The sequence below is a fragment of the Prorops nasuta genome, unplaced genomic scaffold (genome assembly GCF_024137725.1).
Source record: "Prorops nasuta isolate Cenicafe-Biocafe unplaced genomic scaffold, Cenicafe_Pnas_1.2 PNAS00018, whole genome shotgun sequence".
In the NCBI taxonomy this organism is placed as follows: domain Eukaryota; kingdom Metazoa; phylum Arthropoda; class Insecta; order Hymenoptera; family Bethylidae; genus Prorops; species Prorops nasuta.
The window spans coordinates 95,004-117,876 of NW_027116815.1; the positions used below are offsets into that span (position 1 = coordinate 95,004).

Consider the following 22,873-nt stretch of genomic DNA (forward strand, 5'->3'; position numbering starts at 1 on the left):
GAGAGAGAGAGAGAGAGAGAGAGAGAGAGAGAGAGATTTCTCCGGATAAAAGGCGCATGTGTCGATCGGCGAGGAAGGGATGCTCGGATGTTTCGGCGTCGTGTCTGTGGCGACTTGGCGACTTGGCGAGGGCAGCGCCGACGTCGACGGACGGTGGAGGCGCCAGGCGGTAGTCGCAATCATGCCACCACCCTGACGCTCGTTCGTCCCTCCCGGTTCGGTTCTTTCGCACGGTGTCGCGTCGAAACGGAAGCTCGCGGTGGCCAACCAACCAGACACTTCACCAAAAGCTTATCGTCGTCGTTATCACTTCCACCACCATCATCATCATCTTCATCACCATCTTCATTCACCGTCATTCATCCTGATCATTCACCGTATTCTTAGCACTAAACATAATCATAACCACTACTGACCACAATCACCATCATCATCATCCTAACACTTTTAATTCAGCATTAAAATCATCATCATCATCATTGGCAAGAATCAAGCACGAAGCGTAAAACAGCAACGAACGAATTCCAACATCGACGACAACGACGACGACGACGAGTGAGAGGTTGGAACGTAGAGAGAGAGTATACTTGGACCAATAAACGATCAGCAGCAGCAGTATAGCAAGCTCCGAGGTGTCCTGGTCGATAGAATCTCGAGGAAGAATAGAATTAAGTTCATCTGGATCCAGTTCGATGGTACAGCATCTTCATTTTCGCTATTCGAGTTAGCTGTGTGTGTGTATGCGTGTGTATCTCTATATAAAAAGGGGTAAAGTGAGAGTGTGTGCAGGTCCAGCTGCGCCATTCGCAAATTCGTGTGCGCGAGAGTGCTACTTCCTGTCTCCCCCTTCTCCCCCCTCCCATCGCTTTCGATCCGCATACGATTTTCAACTCTACGCGAATTTCCTACCGGCTAAACTGGAGGAATGTGCCTCGCGTACGCAACACGGTGCTGCGTGTGCCCTCACGCACGCTCACGCATCTCTGCACGTGCACGAAAATCGATTCGGCCGGAAGTGCTGCCTCGCGTTCACCAATACCTGCATTTACTGTGTACACGCCACATATGCCACGATAATTGATTCACCGTAGCACTATGATCGTGAAAAAAAATCAATTAATCGAGTTGTACGAAAGTACAGCGATTACGATTAAAATATCACGAGACTGTGCTGAAACTGGGGGTCAGTAGGTTACACGCGTGTATGTGTGTGTATTTTACGTGTGCGTGTGTGTGCAGTGTAGAAAAATATTGCGTGGTAGCAACGTGTTTGAAATGTTTGTTGTGGCCTATATATGTGTATAGGGAATTAGACTCGACCGAGCACGCGAAGCCTGTGTTATTACAGAGTTCTATGAAGCTCTCGTTTATAGTGTTTATCTTCTCGCTCTGTTATTCTTTTCTCTCTCTCTTTCTTGGAAATTCTCGCGAGAGCCTCTGTGGAGTATCGATCAAGTGGTGCTCGACAGCTGGTGGTTTCGCTGCGTCCGAGTAACTTTCGCGAGTAACGTGACATCGGAATGATCGAGTGGGGGACATCCATGGCCCGATTTGGCGATATTTGAGAGAAAAGTAGGATTTTGGCACACGCAGAGAACAGCGAGTGTAACTGACGCGTGGAAAACGAGAACTCGGGTTCGAGCTCGAGGGTGGAAAATCTCGCTAGTTTCTCGTGCCTCCACCTCCTCCTCCCCCCCCCCCCCCCTCGCTCTATAGCCATCTCCCAGCGTCGGTCCACAACGCGTTGACTCATCTCATTCAACAACTTGGCCGAAATAGCTTCGGAACATTTCTCGATTATAAATTCAGGCGTAGCTCCTCGTCTCTCCGCGAGACACAACTTTTGCAACGTGTTGGAGCAGTTTGTGTCACCTATTCAGGATCGGGGAGAGATCCGTGAAAAGTTTATTTTAATAATGCGGCTGTGTGTAACTCGTTGAGGATCCAGATTTGGTTTTCCCTCAATAAACACAGACACGCGCGGGCGCTTTCGAGGAATTCCAGCCCCCGCCGGGATTTTAATGTCAGACGTCGGAGCGAGCAAGTTTTCCCCGGCATCCCTGAATCAGCGATGCACTTCCGGTCGCTCCGCGGCACATGGACGCATCGAACTCTCAACGACGCGTTCCAGACACGTTCCAGGAAGCTCCGCTCCCTCGAGTTTCGTTGTTTTCACGGTGAACGGAGGCTCGTGTCGAGCGAACGGTCTAGTTGTATCCAGTATCAGGGGCGATTTTCACGCGGCGAACTCCTACTATTTATAAATGATTTGAACTCGGTCGTATTGGCGAACGGTGCGGCTGCCTCGTGGCTGCCTGCGTGGGGAACAATTTGCCACCCCATGATAAAAATAGAAGCTCCTAGCCAGCTAGCTAAGGTATCGCCACGAGTCTAGAGGATCTTGGACGTGCACGCGTGTATTTGTGTGTGTGTGTGTGTGTGTGTGAGAGAGAGAGAGAGAGAGAGAGAGAGAGATGTAGCCGGTGACGCCGGAGCACTCTGGCAGAGGGCCCCAGAGCAAAGCACCAAACGCGACCTCCTTCGAATTTCCGCGTTCGACCCCGGAAATCCCCAAAGATTCAATGACAAAAACCTCGATGTGCTTTTCAAATTGCATATATATATATATATATATATTGCGGTTTACCAAAATACTCTCCACTGTGTCATTATATATATGTATATAGCTGACAATGCGAAAGAGGAGTAAAAGCACAGTTTTTACAGCTTCGAATCGGAGAATGAAAATTTCGCGGTAACTCTCGGGATCGAAGAGTGAAACGCGAGAGAGAGAAACATTCCGAGCGGATCACGGATGCTTATAGAAGCGTTGCGTAACGCCGTCAGACGGACGGCGAAACCGTCACCTTCGAGTTTCGACGTGTTCGAGGGAAGCTGCTGCTGCTTGCCTCTGCCTTCCTCAGCAGCCTCCACCAAACTCCTGTAGCTGCGACCTACATCACGAAAACTCTGTTTCTTTTCTCGCGTGACGCAATTATGCTATGGTGAACCAAGGGAGGGGGGGGGGGGGGTGCAGTGATTTTCCACATAATTATGAATATAGTGTGTTGTTACACTCTTTGCACACACACGCGCGCGCACTGTGATTTTAATATTGGAATTAATACGTACGAGATATTTTTTTTTAACTTGCCGTTCCACACTTACACGCCGATTACACGTATACAGTGATTTTAATATTGAGATTAATTATCGTACATGGAAATAATTATTTAATTCGAACGTGTCGTTGCAAAGGAACAAGAGTGATTTTGCAGTGTTGAATATCGCGAGCATTTTTACTGTGCAAGGAACCGAGAGTTTTGTGCGTGGTAGGAGCTTGGTGTGAATAGAGTGTGTATGTGTGTGCGAGAGGGAAGCAAAGGGAGGGGGAAAAATGAAAATGAGAGTAAAGTGGCGAACCGATTGGAAATTGAACACGGCAAGAATGAAAAACCATAGGAGTAGCTGGTGACAGTGTGTAAGAAGCTCGGAGAATTTCCATGGAAAGTTTTCATCGTGGAGTAAAGAGTCTCGCGAGATTATACGCTAATACCATGGATGATTTATTTCTAAAACAGAAAACTGTCGGTTTCCCCCCGGATGCTGCGTCCCAAAATTCCTTTTCTTCGGTTAGTACATCCTCAGCCGCGATCCGTACCTCTCGCATTGATTTTCCTGTTTCAAGGTCAAGCAACTGGTAGCACGGTGGGACCGCGCGGAGGCTTCCGGGATTGTTTTCGTTTATCTTTGTTAGTTTGGTGGTGTATTGGGAGAGTACAGAGGGAGGGGGATATAACAAGTGGAGGATGAGTCGAACGGAGGGATAGAGCGGTGTATGAAGCGTTGGATTTGAACTTGCAGGAAATCGGGGTTGAGAAGAGTAGCTGAAGAGGACCTGCAGGAGAATGAGGAAACGCGGAGGCAGCCGTTGCTGGTGACGAGCGAGCAAGACGACGAACGACGACGAAGACGAAGACGAAGACGACAACCACGAGGAGGAAGAGGAAGGCGAAGAAGAAGAAGAAGAGGAAGAGAAGAAGGAAGAGGGCAAGGGCAAGAAGAAGAGCCGGTTGAAGGGACAGTGTTAGCCAGTGAGAATGTCTCAACAACAACAGGCCCCGAACGGTGTAGCCGGTGGGGCCCAGATGCCCCAAAGCAGCGGCCTCAATCGATCCTCCGAAGCTGCCGGCACTTCCGGTACCGCCGGAAGTTCAGGCTCAGCCTCCAACCGGGCCCACGTGAACGGCGGAAGATTCGATTTCGACGACGGTGGCACCTACTGCGGGGGCTGGGAAGACGGCAAGGCCCATGGTCACGGGGTCTGCACTGGTCCCAAAGGACAAGGCGCCTATTCCGGAAGCTGGCACTACGGCTTCGAAGTCTCCGGAATCTACACTTGGCCGAGGTAAGCTCGCGCTGGACCCGCAAAAAATCCTCCCCTATCCGTCGACCTTGACATCTTCACGTACGCCTAAGCACAAGCCTGGGATATTTCTCCACTGGGAAAACTGGGTCACGGAGTGCAAGGACAACGTGTCCCGGTCACCAGGATGAACCAGCTCAGGGACTCCTGACATTGATTTTCAATTTTTGCCGAGAGGATTCTTTGCGGATGTGCAAATTTCTTTGGTTCACTCTTTTTTTTATTATATATATATATGCATACACTTTTATTATTCTTTGTTCAGAAAAAAGATTCGAACAACATAGTTTTTAGAAAATGCTTTGTATATGATATATCTAATGTTATTTCATAATGGAGGAAATCCTTGTCAGTGATAACGCTCCGGAAAATTAAATTACCTCTAAAATTGTTAAATTTCTAGTACAAAGTATCCTGATGTATTTTGAAAATCTTGTTCGTATGGGAAAAGTTTTATCATTGCAATAAATTGAGATTTTTTCGATCAAGTGTTTCTCGCTGATAATGCGACTTTCTTCCGTTGCACGGTAGTACTGTAAGATCACAGTTGAGCAAGTAACGCGTCGTATCTAGGCCAACGAGAGAGCTCCTAGCCATTTTCGTCTAATTGGGCCAAGGTTTCCGAGGGTTCTCCTACGGGACGGCGTCTGTATCTTTTCCTGGTCCGCCATGCACACGTACACAGTACACTTGATTCCAGCGATCGAAGGAGGTTAGCGGGTTCAAGGATAACGAGATGAAATTTTCAGTGGTGCTGCCTACGAGGGACAATGGCAAAATGGCAAAAGACATGGTCTTGGGATGGAGACTCGAGGCCGCTGGCTCTATCGTGGGGAATGGACTCAGGGATTCAAAGGACGTTATGGTGTTAGACAGTCGACAACGTCCACTGCGAGGTACGAGGGTACCTGGGCCAGTGGACTTCAAGATGGCTACGGCTCCGAGACGTATGCTGATAGTGGTAAGATAAAAATTAATTTTTATATTTATTTTAGAAAAATGGAGGGGATTTTTTAATGAGTTACGGGACAAGATTTGGGATAAGTGTATTGGGAGATTGGAAGGGATGATGAGCAGAGAGAGAGAGCTATTGCGGCGAATTTATATCCATGTAATACGGGATTGTCTTTGGGTTCAAATTGGTTGTAAAAGAGAAATTACTGGCATCTCTGCTGCAATGTACGAGGATATTTGGTCCAATGGATTTCAAGATGGCTACTGTTCAGGGACTTATGCTGATAATGAAGAGGAAAATCAAGGAAAGTTCTGAATGAGTTTCGGAAGAAAGTCTGTGATACACTTGTTAGGAGATAGGAACAAATGGAGTAAAGTGAGGAATTATGACGTTTCGTATGATGTACACTTGGTCCAGAGGACTTTGAATGACATGGTTATGTCTTTGGGACGCATGTTGATAATGATGAGAAAAATCAGGGAAAATTCTGAATAAGTTTCCGAGCAAAGTTTATGATACATTTTTTTATGAGATAGGAACAAATGGAATGAAGAGAAAAATTAGGACGTCTCGTGTGAGATACACCTGCTTCAGTGATCCCCAAATTGGCTCGTCTCCGGAATGTATGCTGATAATCATAAGAAAATTCTGAGTGAGTTCCGGGGCAAAATTTATGATACACTTTTTATGAGATAGCAACAAATGGAGCAAAGAGACAAATTACGACGTCTCGTGCGAGGTACACGTGATCCAGTAGTCTTCAAATTGGCTATGTCTCCGGAACGTATGCTGATAATGATAAGAATAAATCAAGAAAAATTCTGAATGAGTTCCGGAGCAAAGTTTATGATAAACTTTTTTATGAGATAAAAACAAATGGAATAAAGATCAAAATTAGAACATATTTTACATGGTACACCTGGTATAGTAAACTGCTATACTACTACGTCTCCTGGACGTACACTGACAATACAGTAAAAGACAAACAAACTCATTTATAAAAAAACCGTCGGAAAATTGTGAACGATTTCCGGAGCAAAGTCTGCGATACACTTGTTAGGAGGTAGGAACAGATGGAGTAGAGAGCAATTGCGACGTTTCTGAAAATCGATGCGACCTTCGGAATCCCTCCGCCCCTCGTTCATCCATCCATCCATCTATCCATCTCCTCGACGTACTTCCCGAGACGCATTTACTTTCACGAGTCTGTAAAGTCCAAGAAAAATACAACTCCATCAGTTTTCACCCAGCGGTTTATCTCGTCCGTTGTAACCGGCTACCACCCCCCCCCCCCCCTCCATCAAACAACGAACCCCGCCGAAGAGAGATAAGAGACGATTCCTCTGAGAGATCAAAGAATCGCCGAATAAAACCCCGAAAGTCCCTCGACACACTCCTCCTCATCCTCTTCCTTCTTTCACTCGAAAGTCGATCGACGAGAAATATGACTAACACGGATATGACGTCACACATCTATAGCTTGCCATTTATATCGCATTGCACGTGAAAATAGCATTCGCCACCGAACTCGTGGATATCCTAAATGTATCGTGATATTTTGCCAAGTCTTTTGTATCAACCCTCCACCCCTCTGTCTGCTTCTTCAGTGTTCTGTTCCATAGAATCGAGTATACGGGTGTGTGTGTGTGTGATAAGCATAAAAAATATTTAATTGGGTCAGTATCCAGGGGGATAATTATCTTCTCACTCTCTTTAGAAATTACGTGGAAAGGGTTAGTGGTATTGTTTGCTCTCCGAAGTGAAATAATTGAGGGACAAACTGGGCGAGGATAATGGGAAGCTCTTCGGGTAGCCGAGCGATATGCTTGATCGATAGATATATATATATATATATACGGTGGCAGGGCAAAGAGAGAGAGAGGCGATAATGAAGAAAAGGAAAAAACTCGCGTGCTGCGTGCAAATTAAAAGCACACACGTATACGCGTGTGTGAGAGAGAGACAAAGGTACCGAGAAACGCGTGACAACGCGGCCTCCCTATAGCGTATGTATATATATTCACTGCGGGTCAAGGTCATTCGAAATTTCCTCTGCCTCCAATCGACTTTGAATTATTCAGCCTCCCATTGGTGTCAGCGTTCTTGCGCACTGTGTAAACACGGTGATTAATTACGGGATAACGAGTACCCTACCCCCCCCCCCCCTCTACGCTCCTTTTACAAGATTTTTCCATTTAATCCAATAATTGATATTTTTGTATCGAATTTCTTTTTTCTTTTCTTTTCTTTTCTTTCTCATACAGAATAATTTCACGCCCGAGAAAGCAACCGAGCCTTTTCGCTTATCCACGCGGCATCTCGAGAGTTAAGCCGCACTTCAAACTCCATTCCATTTGAGCCGTGGCACGCGGCCGACGCATTTATTTATAAATAGTTAAATACCGTCGATGCTCGAGCCATAGGAATCCCTGCTCGCTTTAATCTCGGACAGATGCCGAATTTTATAGCCGCGCGTCTATCAATCACTCGAAATTTTAACGTCCCGAGGGACGGCAAACTTTCCGCTGTGCATGGTGAAAACACTCACGACGCGATTGTATTATATATATGTGTACGTTAATGCTATTCTGGAGCGTGGTGCACGTTTTGCGAAAATCTTGGTCGTATCGTTAGTCATTTTCTACTTTGCACAGTGAAATCACTAGGAATTACTTGTACGTTGAGAAAAAGAATTTTTTTAGTTCTAATTAATGTTTCTTTGGATAAGGGTATTGAAATATTTAATTTATTTCAATGAATATTTATTCGTGGTTGATAGTTATTTAATTGGTATTGGAGCGAGTTTAATTTGTGGGGATAAATTTGATTTGATTCCAATTATTACTTGTTAAAATTAAGTGTGTATAATCTCAATGTATGTATTCATGGACAAAATGATATATTAATCGAGCAAATTTTGTTCAGTCTGCTGGAAAAACCTTTTTTTATCTGCAAACTATAATATTCTTTATTTTATTGTCAATTACTATCAATTATGCATAGTGAATCAATCTGAACAATTGTATACTGTAAATACTATTCTAGTGGGTTAAATATAATTGACAAAAATCTTAATTTTATTGTCAATTATTTTCAATTATGCACAGTGAATCGCTCTGAACAATTGTATACTATAAATACTATTCTAGTGGGTTAAATATAATTGACAAAAATCTTAATTTTATTGTCAATTATTTTCAATTATGCATTGTGAATTGGTCTGAACAATTGTACACTGTAAATTCTATTTTAGAACGTTAAAAACAATTGACAAACATCTTATTTTTAATATAAATTATTTTCTATGGTATATAGTGAATCACTATGCACTACAGTCAATTATTTTCCACGGTGCATAGTGAATCACTCTGAGCTACAGTCGATTATTTTGCACTGTGCATAGTGAATCACTTTGAACAATCGTACACTATAAACACAACTCTAAAGCGTTATATAGAATTGACAAAAATCTTAATTTTTTCATAAATTATTTTCTACTGTGCATAGTGAATCACTCTGAACAATCGTACACTATAAACACTACTCTAAAGTGTTGTACAGGATTGAAAAAAATCTTGGTCGTAGCGTCAGTCATAAATTTGCTCGGCTATGCCGTAGCCTCGATTCTGGGGAGTTGCGAGGCTCTCGACTCTTTACTAGCGTCCTCGTGGACGGAATTTAATAACCAGAAATACCTATATTTACATATATATATATATATATACACACAAAATGAAGAGAGACTGTCGAACTACATCATAGGAAAATTGAATTGAGAAGAAAAAGCAAATAAAAAAGAAAGAAATGATTGGTGCAGCGATTTGCAAAAAAAGACAATTGGGAAAGAGAAATCGGACAGACGACAGGTCTCTGGGATTGTCGGAGGCGATCTGGTGGAAGCTGCGGACCGAAATACACTCGCATGGCCAATTCTCACCAACACAAATTTCATTCTCAATGCACGTGCAGCTAACCAACATCTTGGAAGTTGGCCGCGCTATTTCGAGAAGATCAGCCAGTGCCATGTAGCTGTAGCGAAAGAAGAGGACCGTGCGCCGATCAACCCACACTCTGACGTAGCTTGTATGATGCGTGTGTGTGTGTGTGTGTGTTTGTACGATAGAGATGGGGGAGGGGGATAAAGCTGAAGAAAAAAACATACAAGAACTATATAGAAGTAATCCAATGTAGCTATATATATATATGTATGTATATAAAAAACTCTACCCATGCAGGGGTTCTCAAAGAGTCGCAGAGTAACAAGGTACACACGAATCTCGTTGACTCGGTCGGGGTCTCGTACGGTTAGCAAAGTCACGAGAAGGAGGGGAAGAGGAGGAGGGGGGGGGGGGGGAGTCCGAGGGACGTGGACGGAGTTTTTGTGACGAGCCGTTTCCAAGAGACGAGCAAGAGGTGACCTGAATAGCGAAAGCTACCCGTGGGCGCGTGAATCTTTTGATTCAAATGCGAGCTTCTCGGATGAACGTTCGAGCATATTTAAAATTTTTCGCTGGAGACACCGTTATTATTATTATGATCGAAGCGCGCGCTCCGGACAGGAACGATGATCGGAATTGAATTTTTGCAGGTACTTATCAAGGTCAATGGCTTCGGGGGATGAGACACGGTTACGGCGTGAGGGCCAGCGCCCCCTTTGGCCTGGCCAGCCACTACAAGCCGACGAAACAAATAAGGGCATCGTTGACTTCGTTGAGGAGCGCCGATGGTGGTGCTGCAGCCGCACCGACGCCTGAACCGACCGACAGGAGGGACCGAAGGGTCGACGACAGCCGTGGTGGATTCGTCCTCAAAGCTCGCAGTGACGACCCTCCGGCCAGGAGGAAAAGTCTTACCGAGAAGACGCTCAAAAAGGGCATTCTGTCGGTAGGGGACTTTGATGGATTTGCTTCTCTTTTTTGGGGCTCTGCGTACCGATATTGTGACGGCGAAGCGAGAAAGTGTATAACTGTATATATGTCTGCTGGATATTTTATATAAATTATTAAATTGATTGGTGGACAGTGCTCGTATAAATGCTTATCCACCACTGCAATTTTTCTTTTCTCTGTATTTTTTGTATCGATAGGAAACCGATGTTTTTTTTAAAGAACTTTATATAGTAATAATATGATAGCGAACCGAGAGTCTGTATAACTGTATATATATCTGCTAGAAAAATACATGTGCACTGTTGCACTCTCTCATCCCACTGTACCTGTATTTGCCGCACGCTTCCTATAATTTAATAGAGAATTTTTGGTGTGCAGGGCTTAAAAATTCGAAAACAACGGAGCACCGGTGATCTGGAGAAACGTGGGACCGGTGGTGGCAGTATTAGGAGCAATGCAAGCTCCGCCTCGTGGATGTCTACGGAGAGCTCGCAGAGTCAGGCTTCAGCTTCTGTGCATACCGATAGCAACGCGTCCTTCGTCATCGAGGTAAAATTCAAGAAAGTGTTCAGAGAGAGAAATATTAACCAAAGAGAACAATGAGAAAACAAAGTAGAAATTAATAAAATCAAAAAATCCTTTGACACTTGGTAAATTTCTGATTGAAAATTAATTAAATTAATCATAATTACAACATTATTAATAACACCTAAAACAAACCCAAGAACATGAAGAGTAAATTCAATTTTGAAACATGAAAAAAATCTGTTCTTAAAATCTTACTAATTCTCTTTATATTAAAAATAAGTTTTTTAAAGAAACGATTTTTACTTACACCTCCTTAACAATGAACTGTGTCTTCAGGATGAACAAATGGACGCCTCTGTGACCGAGACCTACCTCGGCGAGTGGAAGAACGATAAGCGAGCAGGTTTCGGTATTTCCGAGCGCAGCGACGGACTGAAGTACGAGGGTGAATGGTTCAACAACCGGAAGTACGGTTACGGAGTGACGACCTTCAGGGATGGTACCAAGGAGGAGGGGAAGTACAAGAACAACGTGCTGATAACCAGCCAGAAGAAGAAACATTTGTTCCTGATAAGGTCCGCGAAATTTCGGGAGAGGATAGAAGCCTCGGTGAACGCGGCTCAGAGAGCCAGTAAAATAGCCCTGCAGAAGGCCGACATAGCGATCTCGAGGACGGCCACAGCTCGGGGTAAAGCTGAACTGGCAGACATCGCTGCTCAACACGCCAGGGACGACTCGGACCTGGCCCAGCAAACGGCCAAACAATTCGCTCCGGACTTCAAGCAGCCTGGTCTGGAGAGGCTGAGGAACCGCGAGATTCCAAAGTACGTTCCTCCTCCCCAGGACAGTTTACCGGCCAAGGGCATCCTCCATAAGAGCGTCAATCAACCGGACCAGTCCTCCAGTTCGACGCCCATGAAGAGTCCAGTCAGCACGAGCCTTGAGAGCAGCTCGACCTTGGCCAACACGATTGTCACGTCGACACCCAGCAACGTAGCCAGCAACCTCATGCAGTCCATCAGAAGAGCCAGCATGAAGCCTGTCCAGAACAACCAGAGCCTGCCCAATCAGAATCCTTATCAGCAGATGACGTCCCCACCGTATCCTCAGAACGTCCCACCTTCGGCTAATCTTCTGCAGACCGGTCCTCAGTACAGCAACAGCCTACCCAATCAGTATCAGAATCAATATCCTGGCCAGATGTATGGTCAACCTTATCAGCAGCCACAGAATCCCTCGATCAATGATCAATATTCCAGCTTGCAGCAACAGCAACCTCAACAACAACCAAATATTCCTCCACAGGGATACCAGGGGCAATTTCAGAACCAAGCCTATCTGCCTCAGCAGGTACACCACACTCATTTCTCTCGTGATCGTCTCGCCCCAAACAATGAGGATTCTCTCTTTCTAGATCATGCCTCCGATACCCGGGGCTTCTTTATACGGGCCAATGACCCTCGCGCAAATCAATCAATTTGGAGCACAGCTTTATGGCGTAAGAATTTTAATAGTCGAAATCTCACCCGTGCTGATAACCACCCTCACCCCCTTTATTAACATTAACTCTGTGCGTCCAGTTAGCGTGTAGATCTTCACATATGTATATAGTTATCTCTCCTATGTCATACGTTATATTGTATCGAGTGCAGAGTGTTTTTTTAAGAGTTATTATTTTTTCTACAGACGACAGTACCGTCGAATCAGTACGTCCCGCCACAAATCAACCAATATCCTCCTGGTCAGGTTTATGGCCAAGGTCAGAGTCAAGGTCAGCCTCCGGAGCAATATCAAACCGATGGAGCGTCGGATGGTGGTCAGAGACCTTCCAGTGCCTCGGGTATACGAAGAAACAGTCGAGTTTTGAGTCCTCAGGATCGACCCACTACTGTCATTGGTCAAACTCTGAACGACAGGTGGGATAGTTATATATATAATTTGTTAAATGGTACAAGTAGAATAGTAATAATATAAGAGTGATTTGTGCTGAAGGTTGGATCATTACAAGAGGCCTCCGAGCAGGGACAGTTCGGTGGATCGTTATGCCAGAGCCCACAATCGTTTAACGGGTTCGAGACAACCATCGGTGGATAAAACTACGGTTAATCCAGCGACTGAAGTTGGTCCGGCCGACAAGTAAGACGATTCCTCGTATTTTACATATATATAATATGTGTGTATGTACAGGGTGTGATAGTGATTGTGCAAAACTTTAAAGATGAACATTTAAAACTTGCAATACGACTCTCAATGATGAAGAGAAAAATGACAAAAACAAAACTTGATTCCTGAACTTATTAAAAATACTAAGATAAGTTCATCAAAGTCTCTTTAATTTATTAACAAAGCGTACAATCGTTATTTAAATTATTCTACAAATTTCCATTAAAAAATCTGGGATTAATTGGGAGTGGGAAAATTAAATAAGAAAGAATGGTTAACAATGACATTCTGTATACAAACCCTTAAATTTTGACTATATATACATAACTATTCCACCCTACACATATAAAAAGAAACCAAGCCAAAAACACACTACTTGAAAAACTAAATTTTCCTCACAGTAGATCAATGAGAGGTCCCAGTCTGATGAGAACAGGAACGCCACTGAACGGTTCAGTGGTGGGTAGTGGAGCAGCAACACCGACTTATCAGCCACCGACTTCCAGTCAATTCGAGAACGCTCTTTTGAAGAACCGTGGACTGGGTCAGGATATACTACCGAGTCAAGGTCAACCTAAACGAACGGAGAGTCTCTACGTGGCCTCGGCTCGTAGTGGTAGTGGTGCAGTGGGGGGAGGAGGGGGTGGTGCAGGAGGAGGTGGAGGTGGAGGGGGAGGAGGATCAGCTGGAGTCTCCAAGGTGAGTTTCCTCCCAACCACGACGCTAGATCCAATTCTAACTCTGACTCTAACTCTGTCTTCTCTTCTCCTCACCTTCCAATTCATTTTTCTATCTGGCACAGCGCGCCCCTTCCGTCACACGAATCGCACGTCCGAACATCCCCAGCATCTACGGGGAACGTCCCACGTACCTTGAAACATCCCCAATACCAGAACAAAGTTATCTTGGACTTGGCAATACGAATCCTTAGTATTTCCTCTCAGTTGACTTCTGGAGCAGTATTGCAGTAGTAGTGTAACCATGTAATTTGCAGTGTAGCAACGAGCTACGTCGAAAATTCTGCTGAACAATCCTGTAAATCCTTTAAACATATATATAGACACATATATATGAAATCTTTTTCATTATCGTTGGACGATGAAACTGAACATTGTCACGCACCATCCCAGAATCACCTCCCCCCCCCCCCCCTTTTTTCTCTTCTATCGCCAATTTTGTCTGTCTCTCTGTGTAACTGTGTGGCGTTTTGTGCTGTGTTCTGTGCATGCCATCCCAGGACGCAAGCCGGACGGTCCCCGCCTTCGTCGCAACATCAAAGGCCCGCGCAACCCTATGAGTATAAGTATTAAAAAGCGCTAACTATAGGTGATGTAACATGTAACACGTAACACAGTCGAAGAACCGCTTTTACCGCAAACGTTGGATCGCTATGAGGAAGGAGGCGTTCTCTTCTGGCTTAAGAGAGGGAGAGAGAAAGAGAGAGAGGGGGGGGGGATAAACAAAAGAACCATTCGCAAACGTCTTTATTTCGCACGTTGGAAGATCAGAGTCTTCCAGGGTCGTTGTAGAAAAATCTGGAGTGACTCGTTCCATGTGTGTGTAACTATATACAAAGTGTGCACGTGCCAATGAAAAACCGAGGAAAATTTTGCAAAGCCTTTTCTCGCCTTTTTGCATCTCCGAGAAAGACTTATTTTTCTATATAAGGAAACGCTGTAGATAGAGTACGATTGTAACGATAACCAGCGAGTTACGAAATCGATGTACGAACGATCGACTGCGGAATTACCTGTTAATTCACTCGTGGTATATCTTTCAATGTTAACGACCTCAGCGCACGCAGTTCCAGTTGCAAAATTCCGTAGTTTCTTAATTATTGTTATATATATATATATGATAATCTCATCGTGCTGCAACTATTCCACACGATATACCACGCAGACCACTTAACGAACAATAATGTCGCACAGTTCCTTCGCAAAAAGTAACTAAATGCCCTCCAATACTAATTCCTCCGTTTCACGGATGGTAGTTCTAATTGTATTTTCATTATATGCGCGCGAGAGAGAGAGAGAGAGAGAGAGAGAGAGGTGTGGAAAAGTGTGTTAAAATGTTTAAAGAACGTCCACAGGACGTTGTACGAATCTTGTACTGTATAGGTGATAGAGGAAGCATGATTAAAATTTAAGCCATCGCACAGCAACAGGCTCGCCCGTCCGGTTAACAAATTAACATTGTATAAGAGTTTAAGAAAGGCTTTTTCACGAATTGTCAAAGAAACATTGCAAACGACTAGTAGTGCTATCGATTGTGCAGCCAAATTTTCATGAGTTAGATCATAAACTGTTATATATATATATTATACAATATGCACAAGTGTATAACTGTTTTAATCTTTATGTACATATACTATATATATATATATATATATATATATATACATGATATAGAGACGATATAGACGCGCACAGAAATTCAATGATAATTGTTAAAGCATCGTTACACGAACGTTGAAAAAATTTCCAACTAATTTAGCTGTAAGGTGGTGCGGTGTGGAGGCGGGGACCGTTCATTCTTGCCAATCTCAAGCTATCTTCTTTTTTCCAATCTCTTCAGCATCTCTCGTCTATTATATTCTTCCTTTTGCAAAACTCGTTCCCAAACCTCCCCCCCCCCCCCTTATTTATTTTTAACAAACCCTCCACCTGTATAAACTATCAGTCTCTTACGTTGAACCGTCGAGAAAGTTTGATCCTCCAGCTCCACGCCGCCTTCCTCTTGTATTTTAATCGCAGATATGTATACTATATTATTACACGTATAATATTATTTTTCTAATTAACGCATGCTTCTATTATGACGTAGTTGCGTTCTTTAATAACGTAAGATATATTTACAATGGAGGAATATATATATATATATATATATATGCTGACGACGAGTGCTTCTCAATCCGTCTGTGAAAAACTTTACGGACCAATGGCGGATACCTCGAGTGTCCTCGTCCTCCGATAAAACTTGAAACTCGTGGATTTCTTGCAGGAATGGAGAGGGGGGAGAAAAGTGATTTTTTAAACAAATTTAACGTGGGATCCTTGACAAAGGCCTAAATTTATTGAGCTTATTATACAGATGTCGAAGTACACGAGGATGTTATATTTAAGGAGTTTGAAATGAATCCGTGGTGCATTTATTATTCTTATATATATTACACGTTGTTGATCAACGAATATTATCCATTGGAATATAATGGTATATATATGTGTACCTTTGTCTATATACGATTTGTTCATGCAGAAGGCGTCACGTATGGCCTTTCTTGTAAAATGTATCGAGTACAGGGTGAATATTTCTCACGCGACCACTTCTTCAGGTTCTTTTAATAAGAGGATGAATATTGATGTTACGGAATAGTTTTGCTCGAAATATATGTACGTGTTCTCGAAAATAACGCTATTTTCAAATTTCCTTCGAAAGATTCTTCTCCGAGGACTCGAAATTCCTTAGGGAAATTTAAATTTTTCTTTAAATAGCTTGTTTTTTCATAACTCAACTTGCAAGTGCTACCGTTTTGCAATGTCGATATAAGAATTCCTCTGAACTAGAAGACATTATATGACGATTTCACCCTAAATGAAGATTTTCAAAATTAAATTAACCAAAAAATCTCATTTTTCTCAAAAAAAACTCTTGCATAAGAATTCAAAGAACATCGCAAAAATTAAAAATCACTATAGGAATAAAATTATGTTTGGAGAACCAACGTTTCGATCAAAACCACTCTGCAACGTCCATACCCACGTTACTCTCAATCCCAAAAGAACAAATTAAAAAAAATAACAATTTCACACTATAGTATACTATATACTGATAAGTAATTTCAACGACTAAAGAGAAAAACGAGCCACTAGGATATTTCACGATGGTCCTGTACGATTTTCAGGGTTTATCGAGAGGACCGTCTCTGATAATGTTAAAATTAATCGTTACTAAGAAAGCAACTCTATATATGTAATATGAATGTTACAATGTATCCGTTACGAGATGGCCGATTAAAATGTGCCAATTACAAGGGGGATAATGGTATTTTTTATCCGGTCTCCTCCAATAATTTCGAGATAAATATTCTTTGGTACCAGCAAGGTTTAGGGGGGGGGGTGGGGGGGTGAGTCTGGCCCGCGCATCGGGATAAACGCCAAAAATGTGGCTTTGCGCAACAAAGAAAAGCAAGATAATTGGAATTTGAGGTTATGCCAAGGGGACAGAGAAAGATGGAAAGAAGGAAGTGCGCGGGAGAGCGAAGCAGGGTCGAGAGACAAATTGAATCGATTCCGACGTGGTGGGACGCGGAGGCTTCGTCTTATTTTCGAGGGACCATGCGGCTTCGGAGGAAAAATTCTTCGGCCACAAGGGCGCGAGGTCCCACCCTCTTGGCGCGAATACCTCGAGGCTCGCGATATTCTGCACTCGCGCGAGAAAAACCTCGGCACGTTTATGCGCGTGCCAAACGCCTGACTCACGCGACCAATTTCGAATTTCGCTTTATTCGAGTAGTTGCGAACGCGGGTACTTTGTCGAAATTATTGTAGCTTTTGTATTGTTGAAGAGACGCTTCGTGTATATATATATATATATATAATTAATCATAATAATATAATATACGAACCGGAGGTATTTAAATAATTTACTGATATATATACATATATATATATATATACTTGTGCACTGGTCGAGTGCTAAAGCGTCGCATTAAAGTTACTCATTGTAGGGGGAGTTAGAGGGGGGATCGAGCAGGAGGGGGGAGGGGGTGTCGTCCGTCTATTTCGGTCGTGCACCGAAGTACGCGGAGACCAGGGCCGTTCTCAGTCTGCGGTGTAGCTTCCTCGACAGGAAGAAGCTCGTCCGTAAGCCAGAGGGATCGAACAAAGTTTCTTTTTTTGGTTTTCTGTGGAATCGAATCGATACGAGAAATGTTTTGGTTTCAACCGAACGAGGAGGAGGAGGAGGAGGCGCTTCTTTGCAGTCCAGCGCTCATGGCCAGAAGGGCCTCCGAATCCTGGATAGTCGCCCCCCCTGTTGAGGTAGACATTTCCAAAACTCGTAATATATACTTTGCACTGTATAAACAAGCTTGCTTTTACGCGCAACGAGATAGCTGCGTTCTTATGTATACTTATGTATATATATATATATATATATATATATAAATGTATACGTCTTATGCTCGATTACGGAGCGGCTTGAGATTTTCTTGGAACTGGTCCAATTTCAAGGCTATGTAATATGTATCTATCTCTCTCTTTCTCTTTCTCTATTTTTTTTGTCCCTTTTCGTTTTTCCGTTCTCCTCACCCGTCCCTCCTCGTCTTATGCCAGTCCCTTAGTGTACGAAATCTCTCTCTTTGCTTTTTCTGTTCCGTGTATTATTCTTGAATGCAGGCCTTACCGGTAACGGCGATGCCCCTCCAACGAAAGAAGTCGCTACCGGATGTGGCGCAGCCTATTCACTTGACCGCAACGGCACCACTATCCAGGGAGGAAGTCAGTGTCCTTAGCAGCATGAGGAGGGAGGAAATTCGACGACAAATAGACGAGAGCGAGAGACTCAGGGCAAATCCTTTGCTTTATCTTGTTAGTCCACAAGTCAGAGTGAGTATATATACACGTGTATATAGATATAACGAGGTGGTCACGTGACTATACAGGGCGCGACTGTGATGTTTGGCGAAAGTTTACAGCTTTGTGTAGAATATCATTGTGAACATTTTTTGTTAACAAATTTTTTCTCTCCCACTCGATCCCTGATTGGTGGAAAGCAATTTATGGAATAATTAAAATAATGATTTACGTTTTCTGCGTTTTGATCAGCACAGATATATCTTTGACGAATTTTATTTTTATCTCCAAAATAAGTCGTGGAATACTCGAATCTCGTTTTTTCATTTTTTTAAGCTAGGATCAAACGGGAGAGCAAAAGTTTGCTAACAAAATATGTTTACAATAATGTTCTGCATTCACTCTCAAAGTTTTGCAAAATTCACTGTCGCACCCTGTACATCCTGTATAATGGCTCCGCCCACGCGTCGATGATAAGATTCTATAGTAAAAATTGCTTCCTCAGGAGTGGTTTTCCCGGCAACAACTGGTTATGCTCGTGCTCTTCATCAACATATCCTTGGCCCTGATGTTCTTCAAACTGTTGACGTAGCAGTCGGCCACCAATCGGCTTCACGGACTCGTGCTGGACGTGACCTGAGCGTGGCCAGAAAGGGTCGGTCACGCAGAGACCACTTACCGTGCCAGTGCTAAATTGCGAAGATATTCGCGTGGTGCAGGAGATCGTTGCAGCTTGGAAACCGCTGAAAACGGCTTTCTTCGGACGCGGCGAAACCCCCGGAAGCTTCAAGGACAACTCGCTCCTCGATTGCGAATTTAATTATCGACGAGGCGCCGTTTCATTCGCAGTTATTCGAACGAACACCTGTGTGCACAGGGATTTCTACAAGGGGGAGGGGGGGGGGGGAGAAACTCTGTGAAAAAAAATATATCAATCCACTAGGGAGGAAGAACAAGTTCTCTTTACTGGAATGGGATTGGACGTATCCCATCAGCCATTTTTATCGTTAGACGAGCGTGTACCTTAATTCTTTGGGATGTCTGTGTACCATACTTATTTTTACACGAAAATCTTTTCATAAGACTATATACGTATATAGACACTACTTTTAAGAGTAGAGAAGGAATCCAGTTGGAACTGGCGGATGCGCACACAGCAATCTAATCTGATAAGTATGATACACGATGCGTATATATACATATATAGTATACGTGTATCTGTAACATTAGTTTTCCCTCTCCTCTACTTTTTTATTTCTATTTTATTTATTTATCGACTCGTTCGCAAATCGTCGGATTCACCGTTCAAGACGCGTGCATCGAGCTTTGCCGAGGCTAGGAGGGTCATCGTCGTTGGTGCTACTTTAAAATATAGTATACTATATATAATATACCATATATCTCGACACATTGCCTTGACCAGAAACCAAAAACTTACCTACTATTTAAGAGCTGTTAGCTTTTCGATTCTAGTCGAGACGTACACGTGTTTTTAACGCTTAGGTGCTACTCTATATTATATATACTATACATATTATATATATATATATATATATATATATATATACATATTAATATCGAATAAAACCAACTTTTTGTCGAATCGTCGGAGATCTGAAATCCTTTTTTCTTTCACTTCTTTCAACGACGAATCTCAGCAAATTCGATCATGTAAATCGCAAGGGAAATTAACGTCGACTTGCTGGATCGACGGTTTTTATGTATTGGATGAAATTGTATTTTTACTACTTATACTACTACTACTATTATTGTACTATTACCGCTACTATTATCACTACTACTACTGTTACTACTATCACTACTATTTACCGTTATTATCACTTATCGACGAGTGCATAGAATAACCGTCGATGGCTGTAATGACTAATTATACATATTTGAACGTTGGACGTGTTGCGATTTTTCATCATCGACCCATATTGGGATCTATGTGTCATTGTATCTAGTAAGTTGCATTGTGCGAGCCGCACTGATCTACGCAAGATTTTCGATCAAAATCGCACGTCGCCAAAAGAAAGAAAAATTGTGATTTCTCGTTTAATCGGGACTCGACGCATTTGCACCGAAACAATTGTATTTTTAAATGAAGGCAAGAGAGCCACCTTGATATAATCTATAGCTAATTTGTAAATAAGTGTAAAGCTGACCGAACGCATAGTTTCATCCTTTTCGACGCAACGTTTTTGCTCCAAGGAAACTTTTTGTCAAAATATTGTAAAGCAGCGGTTTTTCAAGTGTCTATAAAATAACGATATATTATCCAAGTCGGTTGTTCACCCGCAGGGGAACCAGCGTTGGGAGAAAAAAGGAACAAGCTCGAATTAGGAAATTTTCTATGTCGTTGACATAAGTTATTAACGAGAAACTCAAGCGAGAACGGGATTTTCCAGTTTAAAATGGGAACATGAATATTATAAGGCTCGGTAACACGCGCGTTTTTGTCAAAGGGTGACAGGGTTATGAAAGAGAAAGAGAAAGAGAAAGAGAAAGAGAAAGAGAAAGAGAAAGAGAAAGAGAGAGAGAGAGAGAGAGAGATACTAACGAATGTTTACCATAACAATGCGTCGAGAATTGTATCGCGCGACTCACAATTTGCATTCGTGTGTGTACGTATATTAATTGATATACGCAATTATTGAATTTGCGCTCGCGCACGTACGTTTACTATCGCCGAATGCATAAAAAGTGTACATATATATAAACTGCTGATAATTACTTGACTATATATTTATGTCGGAAAGGTTCCACACGATTGATGGCGATAAATCTCCCTTCTTCCGACTCCTTCCGTCACATTAAACGCCTCGTCCTTCGACGGATCCGTTAACACATTTTTTTTTATCATCTCTCTCTCACACACACACACATACAGACACACAACATTACCCTCGTGCTTCGACGAGCCTGAAAATCCATCTTCGTTTATACATGCACGTGCCACGTGGAGTGACCTTGATCGGACACTCAAATATTTACCTTTCTCGTCCGCTATCACTCGTAATTCGTAACAGTATCTTGTATCCTTTCTCCGACATATAATATCTATATAAATATACGTATACTGTAGTGCATAGTATATTAATTATCTTATACCAGAAAGAAAGCAACAGTAGAATTTGATACCAAGCATTAAGTAGCAGAAACAGAAGACGAAGAAGAGGATACGATGATATAGTGGAAGAAGAAGAAAAGTGCTGATGCGTGAAAAATATAAGACCAGTTGACCTAGGCATAAGTCGTTATTAATTTTTCTCACGAAATCCATATCATGAGTCAAATGAAAACTTACTCTGTACTGATAAGTTTATCAATCGATTCAGTAAATAAAGAAACTTGATTTTGCTATTTGCTCGCTATATTATAAATCTATATATATGAACAAAAAGAATATGTACATATAAATATATTTATTATATATATTTGTATTTACATATGTGCACCGTATAAAAGATTATTATATATAAATACTACATATACACATAATAATAATACATTCTACCATATGTATATTTTACTTGTTATCTCTTGACTATTATAACAGTTAGTATATCTCGTTATTATTGTATATTAATATCATTATTGCTATTATTGATTATTACCATTATTACCATTTTACCATCATCGTCATCATTGTACCGACGTAATTGAAAGTGGATATTGGTGGGGAAATTTTTGTACATTGTACAAGAGCTGAAGCACAGCCCACTGTCATTGTTGATTTGCTAAAGCAGCGATTGAATAAACTTGAATCATAAATGAAAAAAAAACAAATGCAAAAGAAACACTGCTCTTTTCCTAGATCCATTGTAATTTGAGTAAACATGTATATTTAACGTAGTTCATCAATTATTAGAAGGGACTCTTTGACATTCAAGATAAAACCAAGAATGGATTTACCCCGTGCAACTGCATGATTTATCGCAAGACGCAAAACATACAATAATCGATAAAAGCTGTTCGCGAAAGAAATCCCAAACTTATTTTTAGCATTTCAATGATTCCCGAGTAAATATTTTTTTATCTACGACATGTGTTTCTCGGATTTATCGTGGTTCGCTTCTTATTTTTTCTTTTTAAGCAAAGACAATTGTTTAGCTTTGAGCGCTCTCTGGTCTCGCCTCGTGCATTTCAACACAAACATAACGGAGCGAAAATGTGTAACTATGTACGTACATCATGGTCGCGTATCTGAGGGGGCTTTTGGGGGTTCAAAACTACCCCAAAAATTTAACGTAGATACGGTCCTGATATAAACGAAACAAGTTCGCTCAAAATGACACAACATAGCTACAGATAGCGCTGGTGGTGCGCATTT

General features: G+C 42.4%; 1 protein-coding gene across 6 annotated transcripts; it reads left to right on the forward strand.

Moving 5' to 3' along the window:
* Nucleotides 1-121: 121 nt before the first annotated feature.
* jp (junctophilin) lies at nucleotides 122-21,901 on the forward strand. Of its 6 annotated transcripts, none has more exons than XM_066738573.1 (12): nucleotides 124-695; nucleotides 3,865-4,408; nucleotides 5,176-5,387; nucleotides 9,970-10,265; nucleotides 10,649-10,819; nucleotides 11,135-12,148; nucleotides 12,213-12,296; nucleotides 12,485-12,714; nucleotides 12,791-12,934; nucleotides 13,366-13,660; nucleotides 18,361-18,570; nucleotides 19,043-21,901. In XM_066738573.1, the coding sequence occupies exons 2-12, from the start codon at nucleotides 4,101-4,103 to the stop codon at nucleotides 19,127-19,129; spliced, it is 3,051 nt and encodes a 1,016-aa protein (XP_066594670.1). In that variant the 5' UTR covers nucleotides 124-695; nucleotides 3,865-4,100; the 3' UTR covers nucleotides 19,130-21,901. The 6 variants fall into 6 exon arrangements, with proteins under 6 accessions (XP_066594672.1, XP_066594670.1, XP_066594667.1 ...); XM_066738570.1 differs by having other exon boundaries at nucleotides 125-695; nucleotides 13,363-13,660; XM_066738572.1 differs by lacking the exon at nucleotides 124-695 and adding an exon at nucleotides 1,555-1,572 and having other exon boundaries at nucleotides 13,363-13,660.
* The last annotated feature ends 972 nt before the right edge of the window (nucleotides 21,902-22,873 follow it).

What these genes read in the sequence shown, in the direction of transcription:
- jp (XM_066738570.1), top strand. Translation starts at nt 4,101, where the DNA reads ATGTCTCAACAACAACAGGCCCCGAACGGTGTAGCCGGTGGGGCCCAG. An exon ending in CGAGACGTATGCTGATAGTG is followed by an intron (nt 5,388 to 9,969) that starts GTAAGATAAAAA and finishes GAATTTTTGCAG; the next exon opens with GTACTTATCAAGGTCAATGG. An exon ending in AAGCCTATCTGCCTCAGCAG is followed by an intron (nt 12,149 to 12,212) that starts GTACACCACACT and finishes CTCTCTTTCTAG; the next exon opens with ATCATGCCTCCGATACCCGG.